The 23,972-nt window shown below is 47.2% G+C and overlaps 1 protein-coding gene across 6 annotated transcripts in view; it reads left to right on the top strand.

Moving 5' to 3' along the window:
• Positions 1-21,880, top strand: part of Cnpy1 (canopy FGF signaling regulator 1) — an 86,633-nt gene extending 64,753 nt beyond the window's left edge. For 4 of the 6 annotated variants that reach the window (XM_087207836.1, XM_004860338.3, XM_021240921.2 and 1 more), the window contains 3 exons: positions 4,018-4,221; positions 5,923-6,019; positions 9,690-21,879. In XM_087207836.1, the coding sequence (XP_087063962.1) occupies positions 4,018-4,221; positions 5,923-6,019; positions 9,690-9,727 (339 nt within the window). In that variant the 3' untranslated portion in view covers positions 9,728-21,879. The other 2 variants (XM_087207838.1, XM_087207837.1) reach the window with 2 other exon arrangements.
• The last annotated feature ends 2,092 nt before the right edge of the window (positions 21,881-23,972 follow it).

Here is a 23,972-nt window from a genome sequence, read left to right as displayed (position 1 = left end):
GCTACCCCAAAATTTCTTATTGATGATGCTCAGACACAGTTCATTTTTTTCTGATACATAGAACACTAGAAATTTATCAACCTTTATTACTCTTCATCAAAATAAGCACCTTTAGATTTTTAATTATATTGTCAGAAAACCAGATGGTCAGTACTGTTGGCATATTATATGAAGAAACATCATACAACCAACTCATAACAAATTACATAAAAGCTAATTATATATCTCATCTGCTTAGAAGAATTTCTGAATTCACGGTTCTGTTGTAGCCTAAAGCAAGGAACTCTGAATTTTCAGTTCTAAATATTGACTTTTTAACTAATAACAGTGATTCCATTTTTTATGGATGAAAAGTTAGTGATTAAACTAGATGCAATATTTGTCACAATGCAATTAAAATTTCTACATTAACCAACCCTCCAGAAAGAAAAATCTTTGCAACAATGTGAAATTAATTATCAGTCACTAAACATGTTAGGTACCAGTTTCCTATATGAAGGAAAGTCCAAAATAACGATAAAGATGAATGACGTTTTTTGGCGACTACCGGACTGTAATGGCAGAGACAGACACACCACACACCAGATTCCACATCCAATCGTGCACTCCCATAATTGTACTCCTGCCTGATTGTGATAGTTATCAACCAAGAAATTTACTACAAGATTAACAGAGACACAGTAATGAAAAAACACGGGCGGCATCGTGTAATTGACTGTTATTAAAGTGTGTCATCGTAGCCTGTAATAAACTCCTTGGCTGGAGCTTTCTGGAGAAACCCAAGCCAGAACTTTCTACTACTTTTTTCCATTTTTAAATTGGGCTAGGGAGGTCCCTCCCACCCTCAATCTGCTGCTGCTTAACAAGTGCATGGTCAGAAGTCTAAGGGAAGAAAAAGGCACTGCTTATATTATGCATTAGAGTTGAGGGTGGGCTTCAAGACACAGAGAAGTTAGGGTTTCCTTGGATGGGGATACTCCAATACAGCAATGAAATGGCCGCACATCATCTTCCCATTTCTAACTTGTATGAAACAAGTAAAACAGGACAGATAAGAAAACTGTGCCAGTGAGGCAGTTTTCTTGGGATACAGCGGCAGTGGCCACTGCAGCCCTTTCCATTCATATTTTAATGAGGTTAGTATCTCTGAGGCCATCCTCAGAGGGCAGCGGCAAGGTTCCCCTAAGATTACAATAGGAGTTGCTTTAGTGACAAGCACCATTCAAAATCTTCACAGTCCAGAAAGAAAGATTCAGTTTTACTCCGCTTGCCCCAATACTTACTGCACTCTTAGAATTAAGACAGTCTAAGGAGCAAAGAGGCTCAATGATTCTATGAACAGCATTTAAGTTTTCCAAAGGTAATTCAGGTAAGGAGAATCATTTTAAGCTCTAATCATGTCTATTTTAGCAAAATCAAGATGTGTTGTGTACACGGAGCAACTCTCAACAAGGATTGTAATCATTGTGCACTGTAAACGTGGACTAATAAAAAAACCTGGGGAAAAAAGCTGCTATGATAACCATCATTTTCTTAAATGCTTTTTTGAGAATTCTGATGCTTTGGGATTTTTAAGATCCATTTTTTAAATATGCTGACCTCTGCTTTTTCCCACCTTGGGTTTATTCCCTTTCCTGTTTTGGTGCATGAGGTAACAGTGTCTTCCGGCTATCAGCCAGGAACCATCTCCTACTTTGAAAAAAATCATGATTCCAAAGGGTTATCGAATTGCATCAAATAGCTAATCAGCCTTCCCGGACTTAGAAAATGATAGAAATTTCTTTAATATGGAGTACTTGTTTTAAAATAGGCACACTACCGCTGGATTCCAACACGTAAGATTACACTTTCAGGATAAGAAAAACAATCCATCCTTATGGAGAAAGCTTTAATGTGGGGAAACTGTTTTAAAAAATCACAGCCAGGACAAGAGATGACAGGGCCCTCAAAATCAGTCCTGAAGGCCTTCGTGGTTCTGCTTGGAAGGCTGGGTCAGTTTAAAAATACAATCAACATCAACAAAACGGTTGCTAGGGTGGCCGGGCTGGAAGGAAGTGCCTGGTGTCTGAGGATGGGGCTTGGAAGAGTTTTCAGAGCCAGACCTTTGGCCCTCCAGGCCCTGCTGGGTCCCCACCCCCAAACATCCATTCTGTTTACTTTCCCGAGGGGAGGGGAGGGGAGGGGAGGGGGAGAGGAAGGGAGGGAGAGAGGCTGAATTTCCAGATCACAGTTGGATTTTTAAATGAGAGCCCATTCTTCGCTTTCAAGTAAAATGCTGCCTCATTGACTCCCAGAAACTGCTATATTTATATACATATATATGTATCAGATAGGGAAATATACTTAAAAACACGACACCTCAGAAAGCAATTACACCGCTGATCTTTCTGTTAATGATTTGCCTGGACTAACTGTAATTTTAAAATATTACCTTTGCATTTTAGAACTTTTTCCAGTGACTCTCACATGTTTAATGCTTGGTTTCTATCAGTTAATAAAGTTGCCATTTTGTTTGTTAACCTGTGTATTCCTTTTTACAGCTTCCAAAGCTTGAAGGAGATCATTTAGGCACAGACATAAAAATCAACTTGCATTTGGAATGCGCACTTCGAATAGACATTTTTGTAAAAAAATTAAAAACATTCATGAGTTAAAAAAAAAATACAAAAAGCTTGGTACTTCAGGGACTCAGAGGTCTGTGGCGTATTCTAGAACAACAAATCATTTCATTGTAAATTTGAACGCTTGGGCCCAGCGAGCAGCTCAAAGTCAAACTCTGTCAAGTTTGGGGCCAAGGGCTTTACCTGTGCGCGGCAGGTGCGGCGGGCAGGGAGTGGCGTTTTTCTCTAACACTCTCGTCTTCTGGGTTCCTTTGAACGTGTTTGTACAGAGTTGATTCCTTATTGAAACCGGGCTGATGGTGGCATCGGGGTGGTTTATAATCAGCCCATCCCGCCGCACTCCCTTTCATGTTAATTCCGCCGCGCTGGCGGATCAGATTTGCGGCCAGATGGCGGCGAAGCGCGGAGACCCTTTGTGCGCCCGGGCGCGCCTGTGAATGTCGCGCGGTCGTTGGCACCGGAAGGGTTCACACTGCGAGTGAAAGGGGACAAAGGAGGCTGGATATATCAACACTGCAGAAACCGAGTTCATTTGTGATGCAGCCTCTTTCACCGCGGTTGTCAGGCAAACTTCCTACTTTGATCAGCAGAGGGTGGAGAGGGAGAAAGGCGCAAAACGCGGGCCTCGGCGCGGTCCGTGCGCCCTTGGCGGCTCCACGCCCCCTTCCGGAAGGAACCGCGGGACGCAGCTCCTGCACCTTGACCTGACCAGGCTGCCTGCACGTTTTTGTGTCGGTTACCAAGGGCTCAGGGTGCTCTTTGACCCGCGCCCCGGGCAGAGGCTGTGGCTAGGGGCCCCGCGGACTGGCCTGAGAGGCGGGAGAGGGGCGCCCACAGCATGCGCCAGCTGTGCCCAGGGAGTGCGGTGATGACCCGCGCGCCCCGCGTCCCCTGCCGGTGCCACCGCGGCCGGGGCAGCGCTCGCTGCGGCGAGGGACGCGGAGGGAAGGACAAAACTTTGGCTTCCAGTGAAGGGATGGGCCGCCGCTTAGAAGAAAGAACAGTGTCTCTCTCTGTCTCTCTCTGTCTCTCTCTGTCTCTCTCTCTCTCTCTCTCTCTCTCTCTCTCTCTCTCTCTCTCTCTCCTTCAGCAGCCTTTTTGTGCCTCATGCTTTTTCTGCATGTTTAACAATTTTTAAAAATGATTATATGTAGGGGTATAGTTTTTAGTTTGAGTGTAAGTTTTCTGGCCACGCTCGTAGGCATGCACTGTTTCTTCCTAGACTTCAGCTAACCTTAAAAGACGCAAATAACGCGCCAGTGCCAAGGCCCCACTACATCAACACTTGTTTGTTGCAGGCGGCCCGGTGTGCTTCCGAAGGCTTTCCCTGCACCCTCTTCTCCACAGTCCCACCCGGAAGTCCAGTGTGTCTTCCTTGCCATCTGCCTCTCCCTAGGTCCCCCTGGTCGAGTCCGAGGCGTTCCTCATCGACCTTCTGGATAAAGTGTGTGAGCGAATGAACGATTACCAGCTCGATGAAGACTCTGTGACTAAGGAGAAGTACTTCCGGAGATATGCTCCGAGGAAAGGAGACAAGATATACAAAGAATATAAGAGGTTCTATTACTACTCTGATGCCTACAAACCTCTGAAATTCGCGGTAAGCTCTCTCCTGCGAGAGGAACCATGTGACCTGTGAGGCTGGGGTGGGTAGTCTTTGTCCTTTGCTGCTTTCTTGTTGCTGAGTTGCAACCCATGGGACAGTAGAACACATTCAGTGTCAACTGTTAATTTGGTTGTCCTGCTGCTACCGACTAACTGTGCACTTAGTGACTCTCTTTTTGAGACACCCGAGAGCTTGTGGAACCCCAAAATGATCCATGGAGAGACCGAAGTGATATTTTATGGAGGTGCCATCCCCAGGTCCCAGTGACTTGAATACAGTGTGTTCAAGTGACCTTGTCCTGGTGTCCAAGGAGGTCTGACAGGTCTGCATATAAGGATGGGGTTGTAGGTTAAAAATCCAAATGGAAAAGAACATCATTTTCAAATGTTTTAGAGCCAGATGATGGCGGAGTAGTGATGTCATCATCTCTTTCCTTCCCGGCTTTACAGAAGAGACAGATGTTTTCCCCCTTAGTTAATTGAAGAATTTTAGCACAAACTAAGTTAAACAAAGAATTAGGTAGTTGGCATAAAATAGTTGGCATAAAGCCAGATTTTCTTCCAGTATAATGTTGATTTTACATGAATGGTGACCTCTGGCTTGCTAGAATGTGCCTGGCAGAATATATTGCAATATATTTCCCTTTACTTAATGCTGTTGAATCACACACAGTGATGGGCAGGCCAGTTTAAAAAATGTATTAAGTTCACGCGTTGGCCAAAATGTCAGGCCTGCTGAAAGCCCGAAATGAGGGCCGTGGCTGACATTTGGAGATATCATTTTAATTAAAAAGTGAGGGTGGTAATTCAGAGTTCAAAGTACCATGGAATAGGAATGAGAATGTTCGTGTGTTTGTGTTGCACTGGTTTTAAATAAACACATTAAGGTGGAATTTAAATATTCTTAAATGCCACTTAAGATTTTTCAAGTCTTGCTTAATGACCTCAGAAACTAATTCACAAGTCTCTCATGAATGCCCTTCAGGAACTCAAGACTTACTGAACATGCCACTTAGTGGTTCTTTAACGAAGAACCATCTTAGTTGTAATTTAAGATTTTCTGATCCGGGGCAAAGTTGAGCTCCCTGTGCCCTACAATGTCAGGATTTTTTTTTTTTTTTTAAGCAAAGTGACTTTTTTGCCTGGATCTCTAAAAGGTATGAAAAGAAACTTCTCTAACTATCAAACAGGTTCTCCACAGTGAAATTGAAGATGTGTTTGTTTTGAATGCTGTGAAGGCTTAATTGTTTTCACACTTTCAAACCCCAAACTGGATTATTATGTTAAATCAAAAGGAAATGGGTCCCACCACCTCAAAGAGCTGTGTTCTTTAAATTGTTTTTGCAAACAGAAAACTGAGACTTTTCAGCTCCTTACTTAGGAAACCCATTCCTTCTTATGACTTGCATTTCCAGTTTTAGGAAGAGAAATACAAAGAGCCCTTTCCTTCCTCATCTTCACTCATCTTCCAACATGACTAATGATTTGGTTAAGTCCCGGGAAATGATGCAATTAACATTCTGGGAAGAGGGCTAATCCGAGGCAATGATGAATTAAGCCAAAAGGGCCCCCCCAAAATAGGCTGCCTTAGCTACGTGATCTCATATGTACAATAAAATGTTGCCAGGTCCTTCCAATAAAACGCCCTACCAGTATGTATCCAGACACATAGTGTGTTGCTATTATGTCTCTACAGTGCGAGAATATAATAGAGGAGTACGAAGATGAAATATTCTCACTTATCGCGCAGGAGGCACACAACTTCGCTGACAAGATGTGCAGTGGAAAATCAGGTACTGTGTCTGATGTAACATGTGCTCACAGCCCGCACCCGCGCCTCCGCTCAGCCGAGCACAGCTTGTTCGCAGACCCGGCCTCGCGGGCTCCTGCCAGCCTCACTTCGGAGCAGGGTTCTGGGATCTCCAGGAACTGGATCTGCAGAAACCATTGCGCTGGGGGCTTTCCCCTCTGTACTTCCTTCCTCTGCCTTTCAAAGGAATCCAGACCCCCTGATTTCCAAAGGTTAAGGAGCCCATTCTTGTTGAGAATTAGGTAACGCCAAAGCACTTGCTTTAAAAGAAAAAAGCAACTTTTAAAGATAGGATTTTCCATCCTGACTCAGGCAAGGAGAAGCTAATGACTTAAGTATCTGCTATACCAGCAGAAGGTAGAATTTTTATTTTGTAAGAAAAATTTTTATGTTTTTTGTTTGTCTGTTTATTTGGGGTTGAGTATTCTGGTTATTTTTTTCAGGTTCCTTTCCTAGAATGTCTACATCTTTAAAGAAGTGTTTTTTTTCTAGCTTAGTGGGTAGAAAATAACACTTGACTCATATTCTTAGACATACGTACTGCACACAGGCACACTCAGAAGCCACAGGGAATGAGCAGAGCGTTGTTTACTACATAACAAGGTGGAGCCTGGGACTGCTGGCCCTGCCCTCCCTACGGCTGAGCTGACATCCAGTCTTGTCGCTCTGATAATGGTTAATACAGGCACAGGGTATAATATAGGTTTTCATTCTTTTCAGGTATATCTGGAAAGAAGATGAAGGAATATATATGAAGACAGTAATTTAAAGCCAGTGGACTACTCTTTTAAGCCATATGCAAGCTTGAGACATTCAGCATTTAGCAGGTGTTTACAATAAAGTATAGTGTGCATGAGGCACACACACACATCTTCTGTATCAAACTTGGTGCCAGTGTCCTTAAAATGACACTCACTGCATGTGTGTAGATAAATATTGATAGCATCAAAAGTTATTAGGCAAAGATCATGAATTCATCACTAAGAGAACAATGAAAGTTTCCTTAATGAGTAGATAAGTGGGTCGTTTTCTATTTACTTATTATTATTGTTACTATTATTTTTTGGTACCAGGGATTGAACTCGGAACCTTGCACTTGCCAGGCAGGCAGCATAACCACTGAGCTAAATCCCCAGCCCAGTTGTTTTCTATTTTAAATCTGGTTTCAACTGGAATTTGCAAAAGAATCTAATGAAATGACATAGTGGGGATTATTCAGCAATTTTAGCGTTTTTCATTGATGTTGGATATGTAAAGTAGAAGTTTGTGAGATAAGTTCATAGCCAAACTTCCTAAAGAAAGCAATTTTGAAATTTTTCAAACAATTCAGTGATGCAGGTGTGCAGATATACACACACATGTGATGGGCAGTATTTGAAATAGTCGTTTTTCTGTTTATTTCCTTATAGAGGGTTTGGATTTTTTATAATCATCTACTATAAATGCACATAATTTGCTGTGTGAACACCTACTCAGGTGATCAGAAAAGCCTGAGTTTTACTCACTGTTCAGGACAGTGTAGCCCCTAATTCAGATTCTGGGGAAGACTGTTTCCAAGCTCAGCATCTTGACTGAGTTTCCCTAACGTTAATGACCTCTCTTCATTCCTTCTACATAGTTACAATTGGAAATTAAAACAATATCAACCCTGAGAAAGCATAAGCTTAAAGAATATACCTACTATATGAGCAATATTGCTAGTATGAAATAAAACACAGCTGTGTCCCCTGAAAAACCTCCTATTGAAGTAAGTTAACATGGTAGAGAACTTGGAATATTATTGCTAGAAAAAGCTAAAGCAGCACCTAGCGATAGCAGTCCCAGTGAGTGATTCCAGTGACAGCAAAGAAGTGATGCATTTTAATGTATAGGGACAGTTTTGACTACTGTGTAAAACAGGAGACTCTCATATCACAGAAGAACTCCAGGTGCCCTGAAATACAGGTGCAGTAAGTTCCTACCAGAGCAGGTCATGCCTAGCCTGTCTTGGTGAAGTGATACTGCACCTCACTACATAGTATAAGTATAACACTTTGCCACGCCAGGATCTCCTCAGTCAAAATGATGTTTCAGAGAGGTGATATGTGTGTGTGTGTGTGTGATTATGAACCTGTATATTTGTAACTGTTTACTGAGCGTATACTATGTGCAAGATGCTGTACTGAGATCTTGTAAAATGTTCACCTATTGCTTTTAGAGAGATCAATAATCATTTAGAAAATAGATACTTCCATAACTAGACATTTGATTGAAAGTTTACTTTCTGTATTTATTATGAGCTTGGCATTTATATGAATTTTGCTTTTTTTCTGCTTAATGCAGATTGTTCACTTTATCTGAAATACTTATATATGAGCAGGTGAAGATACGCTCACAGAGTCTTCAAAATGTCGAGGTTTGCATATTCACCCCCATACATAAAAATAAATGGGGTGTAATGGAGAAAACATATCGTATGTCCAATTGAAGGTGGGCATGTTTGAGTTAAGAAACAGCACATCAGTGAGCTCCATGCACATTCTTGTCGTCTTTGACAAAGTCTACCATCTTAGTGAAAGGTCCAAGGCTGCAGAAGTCTGGGGCTGCCACCACGGCATCCAGCACCAAAGAGAAGAGGAGTTACCAGGGTCCCTCTCCTCTTGGCAGAGGCAGGGGAACAGAGCTCCTTCCTCGCGAGGTTTCTTTTTCCTAGGCAAAAATTAAAAGTAAATCATTATGTTTAGCTGAGGAATGTTCTGTGCCATGGAACCCAGGTTTTTCCAGGTGGTCCTTTTGCTGTCTTGAAGTGAAAATGATTAAAATCTTAATATAATACAAGATGTGATTAAAACATTACTATATTCCACTCCAGGTAGAAAGTGTATTGCTGTAGATTATAAATGAATAGATACTCTTATGTTTGTGGAAGTATTTGTTAGTCTGTGCAGGTATAAATAGAAATACATAAATATCTTCACTGCCTAGCATTTCTGCCCTGAGACTAGGTTTTAACATTTAAAAACATTGTGACTGCAGAATTTACCACATACCCATTTTAAAGGCAGTATATGAAGTAAGATAGCAAGTGTCTGGAAATGTTTTGCCCACATTAAACATAAAAGCATCACCACTGTTTTGTCTATCCCTCCCAAGCCAAATGGAAAGTATTAAATTCTAAAATATGAAATAATTACTTTCAAAGACTAGCATATTTCAAATCAGCTACGTAGCTAAAACTGTGCCTAGCCTTTTTGAATAAACATTTGTTGTTTTCAATGGGAAAAGTAGTGTGAAGCAAAACACCTAGCTGTCTCTTGGATTCAAAGCCCAGTGTCTAGTGCTCCTTCCAAGTTGCGAACTATCTCTGACCCAGTGTTCTTTAAATATTCCCACACCCATGGGTGAAATGATACAGTACTTGGCCTTGCTTTAAAATACTCTGGCCCAAACCAAGAGGATGAGACCAGAATAACAGAGTGTCGATCACTGTGGAAGTGGGTTTTGAGACTAGAGGAATAGATTGCACCCTTCTTTCTACTCTTGTGCATATTTGAACATTTCCATAATAAAAGCTGAAAAATATGTTCTCAACAGCATATACTTTTTGTAGAATGTAAATGACTTAATGACCTGGTGTTTGATTTGTTAGTAATGCTATCTAATTTTTTTTCCAGATCTGTGTAGAGCCTCGGCTAATCACACTGAATTCTAGAAATGATGTTCGACTCATTCTAGAGAGAGAGCAAAGTTACAGCTGCAAAGGTCAATGTCTGCATTTGTGTCTGCATGTCTTTCATGATAAGAAAATTTGTCTTGTTTATACTAGGTTCGTCTCATGCATGACATTGTTTTGAAAATTTGTTTGGCATCGTGACAAACCCTCACTCTTTAGGTGAAGCCGAGGAGTTCATGAAACTTAAATTTCCTTTGCAGATTTGGACCAAACAGGCTTAGCAATAAAGCATTAAATTTGGTTGTGGGGAAAGAAAGCAAAGCTGTTTCATAAGAAAATAGGGATTTAAAAATATACACTGTATATTTCATAGCAAAGATACATATACACATACAAATGCAGGAACTTGATTTGATTTCTGAAATACTTGATTGGGCACAAATTTAGGGGACTACTGCAAGTAATTTCAAATTTGGTCCTCTGAAAGACTTTGTATGGTATTGGGGAAAAGAATGAACCCACTTTTATCAGGAATGAAATCTAGATTTCAAGTTTAAACTATAGTTTAAAAGCTTAAACTCTAAAAATCTCTAAAATTTAATGGAATGCAAAAAATAATGAATACTCTTTACCTTGAGCAGTACATGAGTCCAAATGATTTGTAAAGTGGATTTATCACAACATCGTGCATTAAAAGATGAGAGCAGTGACGGTGTTTTGTTGTGTTGCAAAGTCCCTGGGCTCTTTTCTGAAGATTTTTGGCTGACACTGAGTGTGTAGATTTTACTGTTGAATAGTGTGTCAGTATCATTCTTCTAACAGGGGAGATTTTTGGTGTTACTGAGATAGAAGGGGAGAGTGATGTGGGAAATCGACTATACTTAATACAATGCAAAGTATAGTACTTTTGGGTATTTAATTGTCTCTGTTAAATTTGCATTCAATGGAATTGAATTCAACTTTAATTATTTGGCTTGTTAGGGTACCGACTACACTTGTTTTAATAAAGAAATCCTTTTGGTTGCCAGGGAGAATTGAGTGAGTAGCACTGTGCAAATTCTGCCCCCAAAAAAGCTAAAATTGTGGGCCCTATTGTTATATAATTGCCTAGAAAGTACACGACACCATTCTACTGGCTCTTCAGCCCAAAACCATTCTTAAATCTAGGAAAATTTTCCAAAACTAAGGAAATGGGACGTCCATTTTCTCCCTTCTCCCAGTCTTATAGATTATAGATGAATGACATTTATTTGGGAGTCTGAGAGACTGTGTGGGTTTGTTTGTTGAGTGGTTGGTTGTTCTTTTGGCACACCGATAACTACTTGAATGTTCCAGATCCTACGGCCACCCCGTCAACCTGTACCCCACCTGACATACAATGGAAATAGGAGTTAGGGGTACTTAGCACCATTTCCCAGCAGGGAAGTAACCTACCCTTGGTCCCCATATCTTTATTTAAATTCATCCTTTGAGATTAATTTGTCATTTGAAATAGTAAGCCATGGACATTTTCCTAACTTGGGCTTTCTTGGTAAATGCACAAAGGCTGACCATGATTTCTCAGAACACAAGAGACCTTCACGGAAACCAGGTGGAGACCATGGTACAAAGGAAGCTTCCAGGAAACCTGTAAGGATTAAAATTGTAGAAGTGTTACACCCCCTTTCCACACCCTCAAATACAAACAGAGTGAGTTAAGGAAATGTGGATCCTGTTTCTGACCCTAACCAATGCAGAGGGAGGGTGGTGCCTTCTGTCCCTGGTGGGCGTTTTCATTTATGTTCATGCTTCTGCCTTGGACAGAGAGAACCAGACACCTGCACTCAAAGCCAAAACCACATTTTGCCAAATATGGCTTTAAAGTTTTTTTCTTGGACTTCCCAGAAATGGGGTCTTGTATGTCACAATATTTTTCATAATGCATCACTTGCATTTTTTTTTCTTTCCAGACATTTTTTCCAGGTCAGACTTGTTGAATTTGTGTAAATATTTGTGAAAACTCATCCACGTGTGCAGGGGCTCCCCAGCTCCCCGTGGGTGACTGCGGGCTGCTCTGCTTCCCCTTGTGAGCAGGAATGAGACAGAGCAGCTGGGTCCCTCGTACCCCTTCTCACCATGTTCCTGCCTTTTAAATGACGTCTAAGAACCAAAACCAAGAGCACCCCAAAAAGCCAGGAGAGAGAGAGAGAGAGAGAGAGAGAGAGAGAGAGAGAGAGAGAGAGGATGCAAAACCTAGGGTGTGCAAGGAAAGTTTCTTAAAGTTAGCCAAATTCTAGGGTAAAAATTCTTGGAGAAAAGGGGGACTGCTTATTAAAATAGGGAGAAGAAAAAACTTGTGAGCAGAGGAGACAGTTTGGAGCCAATTGCTTCAGGTTGTGCTTTTGAGACAATGTGCATGGGTCTCTATGAAGACCTGCATGATCCTGTCCTCAGACCAAAGTGGCCTGGGCAAGCAGTATACCTTTATTCTGAGAATAAGTCAAGACCAGTGAATCCATTTCACTGAGGAGTAGAGAGGAGAATTGAGCCAAAGTCCCATTGGGGAGAGATCAACACTTTATTTACTAAGACAATCCCTCAAAAAAAAAGAGTCAATAGCTGGCTATATTTTAATACCTATTTCTTGGCTTAGGTTGATGTTTATTCATAGATATAATAGCTTTATGGAAATAAAAAAGTCTTAAATTTTAGATCCTAATGAGATACAAGAAAAAGCTTTGTTGGTGTGACATTTTGGTCTGCTTTTAAGCTTGACACAGATCTATGAGCATACACTGAATGTGTGGAAGCCCACTCCACAGCACCTTGCAGAGTCTGACACCAAGACACACTTCACACTAGCATCACATCATCACAATAAAAATGCACCTGTGTGTCTTTATTATGATTCTCCACCTGCAATTTAATTCCCCTTTATAAGTTCTTACATTCCTCAGATTATTTGCCTTTAAGAGCAAGGAGCTAAGTAAATAAACAGATTAAATGCAATAAGTAAACTTGAAATATGGAAGTTATAGAAATCCATTGCACTAGAATCACCTAGGGAAAGAGCCAGTGAAAGGCATTGTTCTCTCCTGAAAGTTTGTTGCTTGCCCTGTCCCTACCCGTGTGTGAGCTTGCTGAGGAGGAAGCCTGTCTCATGGCCTACTCTGTCAGGAGACAGAGGTGGAGGTGGGATTGTATTTGGTGTGGTATGGCTCATTTCCTGCAGGGTCCTCAGTCAGGACAGTTTATAAAAGTAGAGTCTGGAACATCAGATGCAGCTCTCTCTCCTCTAGAGAAGAATACTGAAGGAAGGCCCCAAAATGGATGGATGGATGGAAAGAACCCAACATATAGCTACACATACACAAACACATATACATAGGTAAGTAAGATCAGGACACAGGAAACCAGCCAGAGCTTTGCTTCTCCATGGCAGAGATCTCAGAGACATGGTGTCTGGGAATTCCTCTAATTCCTTATAGAAAATGCATGATCCTTATGCTCTTTACCTTGAAGAATTATCCCAAGATTTTCATGAAAGAAAAACAATTTGATTTAAGACAGACATAGAAAATACCTTACCATACAACAATAAGATATTTGCAAAACATTTACCCTACTGAGAAGTTGTTGGAAAGCAAAATGTTACAGGTTACTTTGAAAATACATTAGAATCTTTTTTTGGGGGGGCACTGGGGGATCTTACTCAGGTCCCTGCGCTTGCACAGCAGGCAGTGAAACTACTGAGCTAAATCCCTGGCCCTACGTTAGAATCTTATATGTGCCATTATTGTGCAATGGGAATTTGAAGAATCTCGTCGGGCCAGGTTGTGCCCCCCTAAAACAACAGCACAATAAAAGTTCAGACAATAAAGCAAGTGACTAGATAGATGGCCCTGTCCCCTCAAAGCCAAGGGGATGGGACACAGGCTTGGGTCCAGGTGGGGCCAATGTTTGATGCAATGGGGGAAGCTGGGAGGCCCTCAGGGATATCAGCCTTCCAAGGCACATGGGCTCTCAACCAAGCACTGGATGCCCAATGTCATCTAATTAAGCATGGCTGGTGCTCAGAAAGATCCTATAAGCACTAAGTTAAAATATTAATACCAATAATAATAATACCAATCTCAAACTTTATGGATAGCCGTGTTGGCACCTGAAGCGTCAGAATGTACTGACATTTTATATTAAGGGCCTGCCTGCTAGCAGCTTTCTGAACAAGTGGGAATTTTCTACAGCATCTTGTCTGAAATTGGCCAATAAATTGTGACTGTAATCCTCAGGGTGACACCATCGCTGAAGAAAGAGATTTCTATCATGTGACGGTCACCACCTGATAGAAATCCTCTTTCTGGCTCTGTTGTTCTCTATCGAAAGCCATGATGATGCATCTTCATGCCCTCTGATTTGCAGAAAAAAGTGGGCACCAAAAAATAGACTGTTCAGCCTCTATTAAAAAGGCGGTCTATAAAGCAACATTCGAGCGAGTTCTAATACAAATGTGGATTCTGTTACCATTATTATTATTATTTTTGGGGGGGTACCGGGCATCGAACTCGGGACCTTGCACTTGCCAGGCAGGCGGCCGAACCACTGAGCTAAATCCCTGGGCCTTCTGTTACCATTATTAAATAATTAGACCTTAGGTGGAAACATACTCTTGAATTCCCTTCATATACAATCAGAGCCCTGATTAAATATTCATGGATAAAGATTAAAGGGTCTTTAGGGTGTGTGTGGCTTTTTGTGTTTTTTAAAGTGATGCCCAAGTGGTGGGCAGGCAGTGTTGCAGATTAGCTCCATCTTGTGCCCTTGGTGGGTGTGAGGCTCTGGCTCAGTTCTGAAGGACAAAAGCCCCTCTTTATTCCAGGGCCAAGGCAGCCAGGGCTGGGTAGCTTCTGCTGCCTGTCGTATGTGGTTCTTTCTCACCCAGCCTGGGAGGTTCAGGCCCCTGGGCACCCAAAAGCAGATGGCAAGGGCCTCCCGCAGAAGAGTGGTGAGCCTGGGAGCAGGTTGGATGTTAAACACTGTGAAACAAAGCCATGCAGGGACCCTGCTTCTCCCTGTGGACTGGGGACATGCAAGGGTGAAGAGGGGATGTGTTGGATTCTGTTTTTAAGAAATGCTTTTCCTTCCATCTGTGGCATGAGTCTCATATCCTGGATTCTTTGACCTGTTCTTCCCTTCTGGTCATCACGATTCATTCCTGAAGAAGGGAGTTTCCTCTTGTGTCCACACAGGGCTGGGTACTGTGCCAACTACCTGGAGCTGCTGGCCGGAAGCAAGTAGGACCAGGCTGCCTGCCGTGCCCTGTCCACAGCGGGCAGCAGTGGGTTCCCTGTCACCTTGGGTCCTGCAGTGACAGCCCATGCCTCTGAGCTCGTAACAGACTCCAAGCTAGACTCAAACACAGCCCCATCACCAAGAGTGACAGCTGGCTGGTCCCTCCCCATTTATCCCAGCTTCCATACGCACCCTGGAAAGCCCCAGCACAGCTAAGGGCACCTCCCCTAGGGTGGCCCAGAAAACTAAGCTCTACAGTGCAAGTTGAGCTCTCCATCCCCTTGGAGAGGGCTCTGGGCACAGTCCTTCCTGTGCAGGTCTCGAAGGGGCTGCAGGGGACCTGGGGTCACAGTAGCCTACACAACCTGTGAAAGAGTGCTGTGCCCCTCCTCAGAGTTCTTCTTGCATGATCCTCTACAAGGAACTCAAAGGCTCTGGGACCCTGAATGCCCACCGCCAGGAGTCTGCGTGTGCCCTGCTCTGACGCTAGTTCACCTCTGCCCTACTCTGCCCTTTGCGCACAGGGTCATGCTTACAGGACACCTGGCATCTACACCTGGATCTGGAAAGGATACAGAGAACACAGAGGGGATACCTGGTGTTCCTCATGGGCCAGGAAGCTCTGTGGCTTGCCTGGGTGTGCAGGCAGCCCAGGAGAGAGGCCTGGTGGTGAGGGATTTTAGGTGAAGGGGGAGCCTGGTCGTGCTGGCCGCCGCCTTTTTTGTGTGTGCAGGGGATCGAACTCAGGACCTTGCGCTTGCCAGGCAGGTGCAGCGCCATTGAGCTAAATCCCTGGCCCATGAGGGCCGCCTTTGGCCTGAGATCCAGTCAGTATGGACAGGCCAGAGGCCAGAGGCCCACCTGCTGGTGGGAGGCACAGAAGTGCTAAGGGGAGATTGCAGGTGAGTGGGACTCGGGTTGCTGGTGGGTCAGGACTTGGGAGGGGAGCCGGAAAGGAAGCCAGCTGAGACCTGTGAGGGACCGATGAGGCCACCCCCAATATGCCTCTTGTCCCAAGGAGGAAGCAGTTGAATAAGAGACCAGGAGCTGCCACAGGTCGGGGGAGGTATCCTCCGCCTCTCGAGGTGCCCACCTGCCTTGTTTGTCCTGGGTAGAGACCAACGTGTAGGCCCCTGGGCTGTGTGATGATGGGCCCCTGTCCTGCCCCAAATGCAGAATTGGCTGTGCGGAACTCAGTCTGCTGGGCTCCCCCGGGATCCCCAGAAAGCCTCAAGGTGCATGCAGTGTCACATAGGGGCTGGACGTCCCATCCCAATGCCACCAGCTGTCTGTAGGGCCCCGGGCACTGGAGCTCCTTGGACTCCAAACACAAGCCCTGATTCTAGAAGGGTTTTGTCCCTTTTTGCTGTCAACAAGCAGAGTAGAAACCATTCTGTTTTATTCTGATATAGACTTTGGCTGGGCTGGGATGGGAGCACAAGAGGGGTAGACCCCTCGGCCTGTTATGGTGTCTGTTATGAAGCTATGTGTGATTTAGGACCTGTGGCCCAGTCCCCCCTGGTGGTTTTCTCCTTCCCCATGCTTCGCTAAGCATGGGGCCATCTACTGTGGCCACAGGCTCTCTCTGATTGGGAGGCTTCTTATTTTGATTCTTTCTCCCTATTCACTCAGGGAACCCAGGATCACCATCCAAGAGCTTCTTTGCCCTGCTAAGGACAGGGATACATCCCATCCTGGACACTCTCTGGGGCCCTGGGAAGCCTCCATGTGCAGCAGGTGAAGTCCCTCGCAGCCTTGCTGGCGTCCTGTCTTCTAGGAAAGTCTTGAGGAGACCCAGGCCCCAATGCTGACTGGCTGTGCTAGAACTGAGGAGTCCCAGTCCTCAGTCAAGGGCCAAGGGAGCCTTAGCCGCCATGAGCCCTGCCCTGAACCTCCTGTCAGGTGGGCATGAGCTCCCTCGAGCACCTGGGGCTCCCAATGTCACAGGGGTGGTAATGAAAATTGGCACACACATACACACCCATTTTACAGGCCCCTCCCGTGGAATTGTACCCCAGTGACATCGTGCTGGATATTATGACTTGGGAGCTTAGGGACCAGAGCCACGGAAGTGGCTGAATTCAAAGGTCAGGCCTCCTGGGTGCGGCCCCTCTCTGCTGGATACACCCTGAGCTTCCAGCGCCCGCCCTCTGCATGTGCCTCCTTGTTCCTGCCTGGCTCGCCAGAAAGCCCCTGTGGCCCTTGGACTTAACACAGGAGCAGATGTCAGGTGCAGTGAGGCTGTGCACGACAACTCAAAAGTGTTTCCTTCGAGAAGACCAGGACCACTTAGGTCAGATGTGGTCCTATCCCTGCTGATATCTCTCTTAAAGATGGTGACATACACCTGTGTGTCAACCAGAGGCAGGAGGGACAGAGGTGAATATTTGCCATTTTGGTACGAGGGACAGAGTACACACATGGCTGCAGACCGACCTTGGGGATGGTGGGCCAGGGAGGGATGTCAGAGTGCAGGGTGGGCCATCCCAGCAGGCACGGATTGCTGTACAGAAGGTGGTCTTAGGGTCACAGGCACAGGGCCCAGCCTTCGCCTCTCTCAGCTGCCTCCCTGATTGCTGAGACTGGGTGAAGACAGTATCCTGTGAACTTCCAGAGACCCCATGGTCCTTTCCCTAAATGCCCCCGACCTGAGCCTCCTTGCCGTTGGTAGTGCACAGGTCCTTGGGCAGCCTTGGAAAGTCTGTCCATGTAACTCTTCTTAGGTGGAGATATTGAAATGTGTAAAAGGAAATATGCAGGATGGCATGGAAACCAGATACAGATGGTAAGAACACACACGGTGTGATGTGTCTGTTTCTTTGCTAACATATTTCAGGCCAAAATCTAGCTGCTGTCTATTGGGAGTTTTTTTATATGCTGGGGATAGAACCCAGGGGTGCTACATCCTCAGCCCTTTCTGTTTTTATTTTTATTAAAAAAAAATTTTTTTTTTTGGTACCAGGGATCGAACTCAGGTCCTTCTGCTTGCACAGCAATCAGCAAAACCACCGAGCCAAATCCCCAGCCCCTTTATTTTTATTTTGAGGTAGAGTCTCACTAAGTTGCACAGGCTGGGCTCGAACTTGGAATCTTCTTGCCTCAGTCTTTCGAGTAGCTGGGATGACAGGTATATGCCACCATGCCCGGCTTATTGACAGATGTTTAAGTGGTGATAAGTAAAAATGGTACTCTGAGATTTCTATGAGGGGACATAAAAATATCTGTGCTTATAGTGGCCAGTGTCCCATGTGCAGCTGAGTGTCCTATGGTTTGATGTCTAGTTCATAATGAGAAGAGCTGGTCAGTTTCAGTTAGAGACGGATTAGCAAAAATGGGGATGAATTTTTCCCTCTGAGATCTCAGAACCCATATAGGAGCCTGCTCTGAGTATCAGAAGCTGGGTTTGCTGCTCAAAGAACTGAGGCTCTGACAGGCCGAGGAAGCCATCCTTGGTGCTTAGCCACACCGACTTCTGTCTGTGCTCCAGCTGCCTGGTGCCAGCCTGGCTTTCTCTCTCTGAGCGCTCATCCTCAAATGAACACTAATCCGGAGTTTCTGTCCCAAAAATATGAACTGACTGCACTTGGTACTCAGATGACAGACTGTTGGTGAACTGAGTTCTGAAAAGCCTTTCAGGATGCAGGAAAACTTATCGATGATCTGAAACCCAAAGCACAGACCAGAATTGTCCAATCAGGGAGACCCAGGGGACCCATGGCAGCAGAGGAAAGCTGGCAATCCCATCGCTGCCGTTCACTCTGGGTGAGTAACGAGACTACAGGGTCGCTGACAGCCCAGCATCAGAGGGAAAGGAAAGGGTTTTGGGTGCAAGTGAGCTGTGAGTCCCACGTACTCCTTTTTGCAGGCCCAGGAGGAGGTGATCTTTAGGGTCTGAGTGGTCTACGGTCGGTGTCAAAATCCTTTGTGAAATAAAGAATTTGGAGGAAGTGGGTCCTGAAAATACCCGTCATTCCACATGATTCTAGAAACGTGCACGGCAGCGAATGAGGCCAGACACTGTGATTCTGTCCCCTGTCAACCCCAGGAACAGGTGGGTGGTGTGACCTTTGCCCTTCCAGGGTCAGACGCCGACTTCCCTCAGCATTCCCTCCCGGCCCCTTGTCCTCGGTCTCTGAGATGACACAGAGTTCTCTGCACCGACCCCACACACAGAGCTCCATCCCCCTCCAGGTTCCTGTATCCCAATGGTCGGGGTGTCTGTGGCTGGAAGGAGCAGGCTGTAGAGGCCTGCTGTCAGGACAGCCTGTGTATCCCGGCCACCTGCCCAAGCCTGCCATGCCAGTCACTGGCCTCCCCAGGGACATACAGGTCCCCGTGGTTCCTCAGCACCTTGACTTTTCCACGATTTCCTGTCACCTAGTCCCCGCTTTGAGTTTGTACCTTGCTGCTGCTATCAATAGTCCTTCCCTGGGCTGTGTCCCATGTGCCCCAGCTTCTGTCCTCAGCCCCTTCGAGACGCTCCTGAGGGCCCTGCCTCTCTCCTTGCCTGCCCTGTACTAGTCCCCGACTTCCCCCGGTCACTGTCCCCTGGCCTTCACAGCTCAGACGGGGTCTGTGCTTCTTTTCCTTTGTTTCTCTTGCTCCCAGAAAGCCCTGTCTCCCACCTTAGCCCACTCTCAGCCCCTCACTGGGCCCCACGGCCGGCCGTGCTTCCTGGAGCCCAGATGCCTGAGGCCAGCCATGGCAACGCGGCTGTACGGAGAGAAGCGACAAGGAGCCTCCCAGGCCTGGGGGACAAAGGGAGAAGGTTCCAGAAACCGCCCAAGACCCAGGAACCTGGTGCTGCGAGCTGGGCCTTTGCAGCCTAGGAGCCTCAGAGTTGGGGAGGGACAAGCAGTGCAGGCCACAGAGAGGGAAAGCAGGTGACACCTGCCACCCTTGTGGGAAGCCGAAGTGCCCTGCCTGGCCAGGCTCCCACGGTGAGATCCAGACCCATCCCGGGCCCGGGCCCTGGCTGAGCTCAGCCCACACCCTGAGCCTCCCCAGCCTGGATCTGTGTCCGGGCCTCATTGTCCTTGCTGCCCCCCAGTCCGCTGCAGGCCGCGTGGTCCAGCCCATCACTGACTACGGACGTAGAGTCGCTTGCTCCCGTGGGAGCGGATGCACCACTTCCGAGCCAGCCCCCCTTCTCTTTGGGCAGTGGTGTTTCCTCTGTGTGATTCGAGCCACACAGAGGACGCAGCCATGCGTGCAGCCCAGCCACTTCACGGGCCCCTTCCCAGGCTCTGCACCGAATCCGGGGTGGCCTTGCTCATTCCTCGCCTTGGGGGTGGTTTTTGTTTTGTTTTGCTTTTGTGGAACTGAGGATTGAACCTAGGGCCTTCATGCTGAGCTCCATCTCCAGCCTTTTTTATTTTTTATTCTGAGACAAGGTCTAACTAAGCTGCCCAGACTGGGCTCCAACTTAGAATCCTCCTGCCTCAGCCTCCCAGAGTGCTGACATTTACAGGGGTGCACACCACACTGTCCTCAGTCAGGTTTTCACTGACCCAGCTTCTAATCAGTCTGAATGTGCCTGGGAGTGGGGCCAGGGACAAAATTGGAGCTCAGGTTCTGGATGATGGAGGCCAGGGGTGCACAGAGCCAGGTGGCGATGGGGGAAGGGAAGGCAGGGCCTTTGGAGAGGACAGCAAGTTTGGGGCCTCACTGAGGGGTCTGGGGAGAGTGTGGTATACTGTTCTCATGGGGAAGGAGTGAGACACCACTCACGGCCTGTGCAAGCTGAAAGATCAATCTAGCGAGGGCAGAAAGGCCTGGTCTGGGCACAGTGAACAGCTGGCAAGGGCCAGGCTGGGGATTAGGGACCTTGCTCGCTCTTTCCTAGACACCCATGGGTCCCCGGCCACTCCTGGGTGGGCAGCAGCGGCAAGGCCTGCCACAGGCACTACCAGCTCTCCCCTCCTGCCATCCATCCTGGGCAGAAAGGCCATTTTAGTTTGGTGGCCAGCAGACCCTGCCTGAGGCCAGCCCTACCCAATGTGCACTGTGCCCGCACCCTCACCTGGAGGGGCACCTTCAGGGATCTCAGGCTTTTCCACAGAGGGAGAATCGGCAGCCTAGTGCCCATCGTGGTGGGCAAGATCACAGTGACCGAGGGTTCTGAACCTCCTCCTGCCAGGCCTGCAGAAGACCAGACGGCAGCCCCCAGAGTAAACTGAGCCTCAGGGACAAGGTCACCCACAAGAGCGAGGACTGAAGTCCAGGCAGAGGCAACCAGAGACCAATGTGGGGCAGGGGTGAGTGGCATGGAGCAGAAGAGGCCCAGGGTGAAGGGACAGGAGAGTGGACAGCTCCCAGGATGCTGAGGGGTGTCCCGCACTGCAAGGACAGGACTGTCCCACATTTAGGAACCTTCGAAAGCAGGCATTGCTATCCCTCCTTTACAGATGGGGAAAGCAAAGCATGGGCGGGACTACGAAGTCATCTATCCAAGGGCACAGTGCTGGTGCCCGATGGCTGAGCTCAGGCTGAGTCCATAGCTTGGTGGGGGAAGCCAGACACTAAAGGACAGACACAGCATGGTCCCCTCCCGTGATGTCCCTGGGGCACTCCATACAGTGGTGGGCACTGGGCTGGGATGAGGGGGACGAGCGTTCGGAGGGGCAGAGGCCCCATTTACTGAGATGAAAGCGTCCCATGGTTGAGTGTGGCACGAGCTGCAGGAAGTCCTGTGAGTGTCCTCCTCATCACGTGGCTGTGCACTTAAAAGTGGCTCCCATTGGGGTTGGGGATTTAGCTCAGTGGTTCTGGTGCCTGTCTTGCAAACACAAGGTCCTGAGTTCGATTCCCAGTACCAAAAAAAAGTGGCTCCCATGGTAGATGGATGTGAGGTGTCCTTTGACACATTTATAAAGAGCCCAAGTTGCAGATTATGGCTCAGTGCCACAGGTCAGGGGGCCCAGGGACAGGAAGGTGGTGCCACCCCAGGTGGGCAGGGACCTACATTATCACACCAGGTGCCTGGCACCTCAACGAGTAAAAGGACTGAGTAGGAAAGGTGTGGGAAGAGCCAGGTACAATCGCTCTGCTCCCAGGAGCACAGAGGTCCAGTGGCTCCCCAGGTCGCTGGCATGAGGTGATCAAGGGACGAGGTCCTCTTGCCCCACTGCAGCCGTAAGATGCCAGGCCTGTCCTCTGCCTGTGTCCAGCTGTGGATGGCTGTGCCCAGGGAACTGTCCAGCCCCAGGAAGCAGCTCACTGAAGTCACAGAAAATGAAGTAAAACTGAAACTGTAGTCCTCGTCACACTAGCCAGGTGGCCACATGGCAGCAGACAGAGGACATGTTCATCATAACCAACTGTCCCACTTGACAGTGCTGGGAAGGAGTGGGGCTCTAAGGGACCCCCGTGGCAGAGCTGCCAAGAGCCGTGCATAGCAAGAATGAGTCAGGGAGGGAAAGGAGACTTCTGTGAACCTCAAGTCACCGTATCCTGGCCTCTTTGTGAGAGCACCCAGCTCTCAGAAGTGCATTTGTGAGCATACGTATGCACACACACACACATGAGGTGTGATCAAAAATGGTGAATGCTGCTGTCAAGGGCCACCCAACGGAAAGGCAGGCTCATAAACACATGACGTTGTGTCCTCATCCACTTTGCTCAGCTGATCTAAGACCGTGCGATTTCTGGCTCTTCCCCAAGTCAAAATGAAAGGGAAAATGTTTTGGATCCGTTCAGGACATCCAGGCAGCCAAGAAAAGACACTCAGGAAAGAGGACTTCTGGAACTAGTAGAGAAGGTGACAAGGACACTGGAATAAATGTGTTCGAAGTGAGGGGGAGGATTTGAATAATGGTAATGTATCTTATACCGATGTATATTTTTCTATCACGCCATGTGGATTTTCCTCGGATGTGCTGTGACATCACTGCCACTGGTTATAAACCTCAGTCTCTGATGCTGAGAGTGTCTCTAGACAGCAGGACTCACAGAACCAGCCGGGAACCACAGCTGGGTCAGAGGTGGTCGGGGACAGGAGCTCCGAGGTAGGAGACCCATGGCTCCAACCCTGGGGCTAGAGCAGGTTCTGAGGACATGGCTGGTTCCAGTCCCTGGTCCAAGGTAGGCACACAAGACCCTGGGGTCCACATCCAGGTCAGTCAATCCCAACAGCTGATAGCGGAAGCACTGTGACTCTCATCCCTATCTTACTGACAGGAAGACTGAGGTGCAGGTAGGGTAAGTAACATTCATTCCCAGGGTCACACAGCCATGCGCAGGACTCAAACCAGGGCCTTCTGACCCCTGCACCCCTCCGGCCTCCCCAGTGGCAGGTGACAGGTAAGAACAGGGATGTGGTATCTTGGGGTCTCACACCTCACCAGAGAGGGCCCCTTGTCCCTGACCAGCCCTCTCCCAGCAGTTTTCCTGCACTGTCACATGCGGGAAGGTGCTCCTCGCTCTCTGCTGTGTGAACACACCCCTTGGGAATTCACTGTGGCAGCCAATAAATTAATTTTGTGTAGGTCACAAATAGCACCTTTGCTAAGTCAAGAGGCTTCACTGTCCTGGGGCCAGGATGGTGGGCACATGTGAACAGAGCAGGCATTATCCAGGAGTCTCCTGTGTCCCCTCCTGCAGACCTGGTACCCTGAGAGCCACTGTGTCTGGGCCCAAGGACCTGGCAAGGGGTCTCTGACCATGGAAGAGCTCTCCCTCTGGAGGACAGCCATTCTTGACCCTCCCTTGAAGGCTCCCTCAGCCTCACAAAAGCCACAGCACTAGTGTGGTTGGTGTCAGTGGTGTCCGAGTGGGATGGTGCTCTGGCCTCCTCTGTGTCCCATGGTCAAGTCACAGCTGGAGGTGCACATGAGCTTTCCCAGTACTGAGGCCCCAGAGACTGTGGGACCCGAGGGTCTGGGGGCGGGGAGTGAGAAGGGAGGGGATGCAGGGAGGGGGAGCAGCCCACAGGGCACCCAGCCCCAGGGCAGGAGGGCTCTGGAATCTCCCAAGATCTGCAGTGTGTGAGGGAGCCAGTTCGGTGAACAATGGGGAC

This window comes from Heterocephalus glaber, unplaced genomic scaffold (assembly GCF_053883595.1).
Source record: "Heterocephalus glaber isolate CG9 unplaced genomic scaffold, H.glaber_assembly_v1.0 deba00000818, whole genome shotgun sequence".
In the NCBI taxonomy this organism is placed as follows: Eukaryota; Metazoa; Chordata; class Mammalia; order Rodentia; family Bathyergidae; genus Heterocephalus; species Heterocephalus glaber.
Note: the sequence above shows the minus strand (reverse complement) of the source record. Positions and strands in the feature narration are given on the sequence as shown.